The sequence below is a fragment of the Polistes canadensis genome, unplaced genomic scaffold, assembly GCF_001313835.1.
Source record: "Polistes canadensis isolate GaletaPanama2010 unplaced genomic scaffold, ASM131383v1 scaffold_150, whole genome shotgun sequence".
NCBI lineage: Eukaryota > Metazoa > Arthropoda > Insecta > Hymenoptera > Vespidae > Polistes > Polistes canadensis.
Genome location: NW_014569697.1, coordinates 365,097 through 373,384, shown reverse-complemented (window position 1 = coordinate 373,384; position 8,288 = coordinate 365,097). Strand labels below are relative to the sequence as shown.

The 8,288-nt window shown below is 27.9% G+C and overlaps 4 protein-coding genes across 5 annotated transcripts; all 4 read left to right on the top strand.

Annotated features, from left to right (window-relative positions):
• Nucleotides 1-394: 394 nt before the first annotated feature.
• On the top strand, nt 395-3,721 carry LOC106788698 (cysteine dioxygenase type 1). Its single transcript, XM_014752183.1, has 5 exons — nt 395-900; nt 2,522-2,663; nt 2,931-3,048; nt 3,135-3,304; nt 3,385-3,721. Exons 1-5 carry the CDS (start codon nt 668-670, stop codon nt 3,418-3,420), a joined length of 699 nt encoding a protein of 232 aa, XP_014607669.1. The 5' UTR covers nt 395-667; the 3' UTR covers nt 3,421-3,721.
• A 47-nt stretch (nt 3,722-3,768) lies between these two features.
• LOC106788700 (succinate dehydrogenase assembly factor 3, mitochondrial) lies at nt 3,769-5,014 on the top strand. Of its 2 annotated transcripts, XM_014752186.1 has the most exons (3): nt 3,769-4,091; nt 4,254-4,455; nt 4,819-5,014. In XM_014752186.1, exons 1-2 carry the CDS (start codon nt 3,915-3,917, stop codon nt 4,419-4,421), a joined length of 345 nt encoding a protein of 114 aa, XP_014607672.1. In that variant the 5' UTR covers nt 3,769-3,914; the 3' UTR covers nt 4,422-4,455; nt 4,819-5,014. The 2 variants fall into 2 exon arrangements, with proteins under 2 accessions (XP_014607672.1, XP_014607671.1); XM_014752185.1 differs by having other exon boundaries at nt 3,770-4,091; nt 4,254-5,014.
• On the top strand, nt 4,529-6,445 carry LOC106788697 (nucleoside diphosphate-linked moiety X motif 19, mitochondrial-like). The gene is made up of 5 exons (XM_014752182.1): nt 4,529-4,960; nt 5,060-5,402; nt 5,521-5,756; nt 5,856-6,011; nt 6,094-6,445. The coding sequence occupies exons 1-5, from the start codon at nt 4,877-4,879 to the stop codon at nt 6,361-6,363; spliced, it is 1,089 nt and encodes a 362-aa protein (XP_014607668.1). The 5' UTR covers nt 4,529-4,876; the 3' UTR covers nt 6,364-6,445.
• A 68-nt stretch (nt 6,446-6,513) lies between these two features.
• Nucleotides 6,514-7,525, top strand: LOC106788699 (60S ribosomal protein L28). The gene is made up of 4 exons (XM_014752184.1): nt 6,514-6,614; nt 6,896-6,993; nt 7,091-7,333; nt 7,405-7,525. Exons 2-4 carry the CDS (start codon nt 6,907-6,909, stop codon nt 7,489-7,491), a joined length of 417 nt encoding a protein of 138 aa, XP_014607670.1. The 5' UTR covers nt 6,514-6,614; nt 6,896-6,906; the 3' UTR covers nt 7,492-7,525.
• The last annotated feature ends 763 nt before the right edge of the window (nt 7,526-8,288 follow it).

Genomic DNA, 8,288 nt, shown 5'->3' with positions numbered 1-8,288 from the left:
TAAAACAACATATTTGTTATAAGAATCAACTAATCCTAACATTTGTAGAAAATTACGAGACAAACTAGACTTTAAACATTACATTTTCCTAATCAGAATTTCTACGTCACTAAAGGAAAACAATTTCTTTGTTATTAAATAAATGATGAGTCAATCAATGTACATAATTTTATCAATTTTCTTTACTTTCTCTTTCCTTGAGTAAATAGAATCTATTTGGTAAAAACTGTAATCATCGTATTATTTGAGTGATCATATCAAACTTCGATGTTTAAACAGATATTATTATTTGGACATGCGATAAACAAAAATACGAGTGTTCTGAACTTTTAACGAAAATTCCAGACTATGGACAGGCTGCGGAGTAGGGAGCATCTTACGTTGCATATAAGATGCTGTAGTTGAGTTGTACTAGACCTGTACGAGCTGTAGACGAGTAAAAGCCGTAGTAGTGTTACGCATTAGACACAGTGTTCCTTGTGCAAACTAAACGATCGGACATAATATTATTTTTCTTTTCCTTTGTAATTCGAAAAAAAAAGGAACGTGCACGAAATTAATCTTAAAGATCAAAAGAAAAAGTATTTCGTAAATTTTAAATAATCGTGTCTTCTGTAATAAATATAATTAGAATCATAAAAATAAGATAAAACATAAGAGAGAAAAAATGGACATTTGTAAACGTAAATCTGAAGAATTTTACGAGCCTTGTCAAGATAATAGTTTGGGGGATGAAAATTCTCGCCAAGGGAAGGTTTCTACTCTTAGTGATCTCATCGATGCATTGCATGATGCATTTAAGACCGACCACGTGGATATCGATCATGTTCAAGATTTAATGGAATCATATACGAGTAATCCATTGGAGTGGAAGAAATATGCTAAGTTTGATAGACACAGGTGACTATAAACATTTTATTAAATAGATATCGAGTTAACAACGATTGAAAACATTAGTCTTATGTTGCATGAATTAGATCAATCGACACCTTGTTTGCCAATACTGTCATTAACATTGCTTTCGTTAACGAGTTTCAAATACTGCATTTTAAAAATGAACACTTTAATACTGTATTCTTCATTCAAGAAGTACGCGATAAAATTATAATAATCGCGTCAAATGTCGATGGGTCAAGAAACTGAAAAATAAGAAGATCACAAAAATTATTAGATAATGATAAAGAAGGAGAATGATATAAAATATTTCAACGTGTGCAGATTATTCACCAGTACTCGCGAACGATCGTAGATATTCGTTTATGTCTGTGATAGCTCAGCTCAGAGATAAATCTTTTCATTATTTGTGTTAACATTTACAAACATATGTTAACACATTTTCGACGATATATTGACGAAATGTAATATAATACACGACGAAGATCATAACGGGGGTTATCGTTATGTATTTCCCTTATTTTCCTATGTTTGTATTCATTGCATTCTTCGTTACATTTTCTGTTTTTCTCGCTGAATAATCACCAATCATGTATGTAGAATAAATTTTTTATCGCGTATTTGAGAAATGTATTATCAAACTGAACGAAGAAAATCTTGTTGATAAGGGAGGGACGTACATCATCTTTCTTGCGTTTGGTAAGGGGATAAACTCAAACGTTATGAAATAGTTACATATATTTGCTTTATATGCCCATACACAAATATTTACAACGAATAATATACATTGACCTAACCGAGAAATAACGTAGATTATTCCAGAATCTTGTATCGAATTAATTGTCGATGAATTAGAATAATTTCAAGATAAAATATAAGATAACGAGCCACGCATATTTTTATATACTTACAAACAAATGATAAATTAAATTTATGAAATAGGAATTTCCTAATATTATTATTATTTAATTATACAAGCCTACTTGTATTGGTTCATAGCAAATAAAGAATTAAGTATATTTGATCAGAACACATTAAATTTAAAAAAAAAATTTTATTTTAGATATAATATGCATCATATCGTTTCACTTTAATTGTAGATTAGAATTAGAGAAAGTTATAGTTACGAATTGACTAAATTGTATACGCTGACCATACAGGTATATCATTGTAAATGCACTTATCCGGTGAATGGCTCGTTACCCATACTTTCCACGTATGTCCCCTTCTCTGTAGACATTCTATACGATCCAGAACATCGGTTCTTTGACATCTGATCGAAAGACTGGAAGTATTACGAAGAAAATATGGTAATTACTATAACTGCAATATATACTTTGCGGCAAACAATTTTGTAAATTCCAATTCCACGATTCGTGAGATAATAAATGTAAGATACCAAAGAAAAAAAGTAAAAAAGATATACTTTACAAGTATATTAGTTATATTTATTTCTAAATCAATGTTATTGAATTTTAAAAAATGTCTATGAGTAATCAAGAATAAAAACAGCAAGACACCAATGACAATATTGACTTATTTGGTGAATCCATTTTTTACTTCCTGTTGAATAAAAATAGATAATTAGTATGAATGTTTCTAATTTAAGTGAATACTTTGTTTGCAGGTATACAAGGAATTTAGTCGACGAAGGAAATGGAAGGTTTAATCTTATGGTGTTATGTTGGGGCGAAGGTCATGGTTCGGCCATTCATGATCACGCTAACGCACACTGCGTAATGAAAGTTCTTCAAGGAGAACTTCAGGAGGTTATTTATTTATTTTAACACACTTTGGATAAACTTTTGATACATTTTTTTATTTTTTTTAATATCATATCACATTGGTTTTAAAATGCACATTTATATAATGCAATTATCAACGTGGTCAATGACCACGACATTCAATAACAGTATTTTTTTCAACAAGTCTCTCTCTTAATCGATACTTCAAGTTTATAAATTATGATTGCCTTTGTTTTTTCGTTTTTTCAATGTATAATAAGTTAATATAAGTGTTTTATCTTGTCGATGAAGACACGGTACGAGTGGCCTTCTGTCTTAGAAAACAACGATATGACGAAAGAATCGGAAAACGAATTGAAAGAAATCGGAAGGAACACGCTCAGATGCAACGAGATTTGTTACATCAATGGTATTAAATAAATATTTTCTCGCGTTTATGTGTTAAATAAAATATAAAAGAATTAAATTTAATTATATATTTCTAATCCTTTTTAGATTCCTTGGGATTGCATAGAGTTGAAAATTCGAGCACCATTAACCCTTCTGTATCGTTACACCTTTATTCTCCACCATTTTCCACTTGTTCTATTTTTAATAAACAAACTGGACGCAGAATTGCATCTACTGTAACTTTTTGGTCCAAATACGGAGAGAAACGAAATCGTGTAAGATATATCTTTTTTAAATTTATGAAACATTTATGTAAACAAGTAAAATTATTTATTTTTTTTGTTTATATTCACAGCAAATCCAGAACACAAGAGATCCCGAGGACAATTAATATATCAAAAGTTATTAAACAAAATATGGCATGCTATCAATTTAATTTTAGACAAGTTAATAAGGCAATTATTTAAATATCAAATATATTTAAATTTATTATTAAAAGATACTTTTTTGGAATACTTAATTAAACTTAAATGTATGTATATATTTAAATAATAGTATAGAACAATGCATTCTTATAAATAATCATCTTGTATCTTAAAATAGCATAAAAATTGTTATCTTTGTAAATCGTAATACTTATGATTATAATATTACGATCTAATACACAGTAATGCAAAATAAAAATATAGTTTAATTTATTTTAAATTACTCACTACACTGAATGACATTTTTATAATGCACTCTATCCACTTGTGGCGCTATTTGTGTTCCATTTATAACACCATTGTTATTTTTAAAAACCCTAATTCTATGAATTTAAACGTAAAATAGTAAACACTTTTGGAAACATCTATACTAAATAATTGTTTATTTCCAAAATCAATTATGATAAGTCTTACACATGTGCAACGTGTACGAATGTTATACAAAATGATTTTGAGGTTACATCGTGGATTACCAGTAGAAATGCAATCTCTTGGAAATGATTACGTTCATGATGAATTTAGAAGACATAAAACGTGCAATCCTACTGAATCACATATTTTTTTAAATGAATGGACGGTAACTATATTATAATAGAAAAATATTTAAGTAACATAAATTATGTTTAATTTAATAAAATTATAGTTGATGTATCTATCAATAATTACCCATATTGCATTGTTTGTTATTGATCTTGTTATTAAAAATTGACATATTTTTACTTTATTACTTGATGTGCAGGATTATGCATTATCATTAGCTAAACAACTTGGATTGCGTGGACCAAAAACATCACAACCACTAGGAAAGAGTTTAAAAGAAGAAGATTTGAATAAATTAAAGGACGAACAATTACATCAATTGTATGAATTAATGGTAGCAGCAACAGGAAAATCTGGAAATAAATGAAATAAATCCTAAATTCAATATTTGTGAACGTAAAGTAAAGAATAGAAAGATATTAATTTAAGATATTCTCAAATATCTCTATTACCTATTTCAAATAAGATGCACACACAAATGTTATATTATTTAAAAGAATTGAGATTTAAAGATTCTATTTTTTTAGTTATGTAATTATAAGTACTATGTACTATATGCTTGACGTTTAGTATACTTTTACATTATATAGTTTGGATTTTAAAACATAATAGTATTTTATAAACGTATAATGAAATAGGAATTGAATCTATCACTTCTTAAATATTTTAGATCGAGACTGTGAATCGATAAATATCGATATTATTTATAATTAAAGTAGTGTTAAAAAGGTTAGGTAATTATAAACTTTTCGTTTAATTTCTAGTAAAAAATCTATTTGTGATATTTAAATTTACAAAAGAAATTATATTAAATAACGAAAGATGAAAGCTTGGAAAGAATCAGCAAGTTTAATTCTAGCTGCACGTAATGGAAAAAAATATAATCGAGCTTTGCCACCTGTAGTTGTGAGTTCACAAATAATTAAATAAATAAATTTTGTTTTGATTTACAATGATAAACTTTCAAGAAAGTATATTATTGACATCGCTATTATTTTTATATAGTTTCAGTATAATTACAAATTATTGTGTTTGAAACGTCATCGAAATTCAAGTTTTTATCCAGAATCTTATGTATTTCCTGGAGGAGTCACGCATCCAGCTGATGCCGATTTAAAATGGCATGAATTGTTTCGTACCTTTGGTTTCGACACCAACAGCTTCAATTTTCTTGTTCCAAATACTACTTTACGTCCACAAATATTTCAAGCCAAGCCAGACGAATTACCAAAAGAAATTTCATTGCGTATCACAGCTATTCGCGAAACTTTTGAAGAATGCGGTATTTTGCTTTGCAAGCAAGTTAAAAGAAATGGTATTCTTTCCAATTGGGCCAATACTATACCAAGTAATAATTTTTTTTAAATAATATGTTTACTTTTCACCTTGTCCATATAAATTTCTTTAGAAATAATAAATTAGTTAGAATATAACATGATTTTCTAATGAACAGATTATTTATTTAGTTCCTAAAGAAGATATACAAGATTGGCAAACCAAAGTACATGACGATGCTACAGAATTTTATAGAATGTGTGAAAAGTTAAAATGTTACCCAGATTTATGGTCCCTGCACGAATGGAGTAATTGGTTAACACCAACATACTTTACTAAAAAACGTTATGATACAATTTTTTATATAGCTTGTATGCCATTGATACCATATTCCAATTACGAAACTACTGAAATGGAAGATATAAAAGTAAGACTTATTTTTTATATAAAATTTTTCATCCGCAGAACTTGTAAGTTAAAATCATGGTACTATTATTATCAAATTATAATTAAATTTTATATTTAGTGGGATACACCAAAAGATATGTGTGCAGCTCCAAATATGATAATGGCTCCACCGCAGTATTATGAAATTTCAAGAATAGCCAAGTTTGAATGTTTGGAAAATTTATTGGACTTTGCAATAGAGAGAAGTAAACGTGGAGTAGAATTATATCTACCGGTATGATATATCAATAACTTTCTAAATATGTAATACAACAATCTTGGTACAATGAAGAAACAATGTATAATTTTTTCATCAGATTACGGTATTGCTACGAGATGGAAAAATATCTATTTTACCTGGAGACTGTATGTATCCTGAAAATCCTAGTTTGACTGAAAAGTTAATAATCGATAAAACAGATATAACAATAGCTGAATTCGAAGAGATGTCCCATGTAAAGAATAGAATTATAAATTTTGATTTGGAACTAAGTAAGGTAATAGTTCATAATTTTGATAGTACAGAAGGCCACATATCACCAATGCCTTTTGAAAAAGTTTATATTAAATCTTTGGAGAAAAAGTAATAATTATTTCTTATAAGATATATTATGATCTTACCTATTCTGTATAATTATGTTTTTAGAATATATATTTTGTAACAGGGAACTCGTGTTTATTTAGTTTGTAAGATATGATTCATTGTTCTTACGCTAGATAGCGTTGCAATAAACTTTAAGGTTAGTCTAGTCATAGTTCCTTTCTGCAATCTGCATCGTCTGTGATATCGCCATATTGAAAAGTTCTTTTTAGTGAGTTTCCTGTGGCGATACACGTGGTGAGTACATTATCGAATTTTATTGATATTATTTGTAATAAATTTGACATTCGAATTATATATTTTTTATCAAAACATATAACATTTCAATCGCGTTATATTATTTATATAAAATTTTATTGATATACCATATTTTGGTTAGTTTATCCGCTTTCGTATTCCGATCTATAACTTATGTGCATCTTTGCATTTTATGCATTCACTTGTTATATGCATTAACATAATTTAGATTTCTTCGAATATATTTTAATGTAAGAAAATTTGGTGTTTATTATTTATAGAAGAATTAAAAATGTCGTCCCATCTGAACTGGATGATCATTCGCAACAATAATGCGTTTCTTTTGAAGAAACGTAACATCAATAAACCTTTTTCCACGGTTTGTATAAAATTCATTTAATCCACTGTCTCATAATTTGTAATAAAATATTCTAATAGAAGTAATTGGTTAAAATTATTGTTGAATGATATTATAGGAACCAAGTAACTTGACCAATCTCAGTAGCTACCGGTATTCTGGTTTAGTTCATAAGAAGAGCGTTGGCATTGTGGATACACCTGATAAGAAAGGATTCACAGTTGTTTATAAGAAAGCGAGTAAAATGAACAAGCCTGCGAAGGCTACCGTTAGAAGTACAATGAAGAGTGGAGCTCGACGTTCCTTGTACAAGTTACGAAGACTGCTCAAGGCAAACAAATATCGTGTAGATCTTACCAAGGTAAATTGAAATTAACATATTGCACCTTTTATTTTACATTTTGTTACTATTTAATTTTTATTATTGATCAGGTTGCATTACGTCGTGCAAGTGCAGTTTTGAGATCGCAGAAACCTTTACCAGCTAAAAAGACACGCGTACCTAAGAAAACAGAATAATTGTGTATCTAAATAAATCTGCATATTAATATCATTTTGGATCAATTAATTGAGCAAAGCAGATATGAGAGATCATTAATTTTAATTCTATTTCATGTTTATTAATATTTCTTTATTCATAATTCATATTTCAGCGTATATTTTATTTAAAGTGAAATGGTCATTCATTTCTGCTTTGTTGAAGTTTTTTTATTTTATTTAAAATGTTATACACACGCCTTTTTGTGTTTTAATATTAATAGTAATATTGATATTTGGTGAGTATTTATACTTTACTTATATTTCATGATAACAACAAAGATTTAAAAAATTGTTCATGTTTCTAGATTTATCAAATTGAATATGAAGATTTGAAAAAAGAAAAAGTAGTATGAGATACATGAAGTGGACTATTAAAAAATTGGTAAGAAGTTTTATCTGAATGTATATATATATATAATAGTAATTATATTATTATAATTTTCTGATTTAATTTCTTATGATGAATTTATATTTACCACCAAGATCTATGAGTGCCATGATTAGTTTTTGTATTTGCTATCTGATGCAAAAAATAATCTTTGTATTTTTAATGATATATGTTTAATACAGATACAAGTAATTTGAATTTTATTTTACAGTGTTTCTAGTATGGTCTAGAAGAGGAAGGAAACTCTAATGATGGAAATTATGTGAAAAAATGGTAATTATCATTAATATTTGCAATAATTATTTGTTAATAAAATCAATTATGATGATAGTTTCAACCACCAAGATCTATGAATGCCGTGATTAGTTTTTGTATTTGCTAACTGATA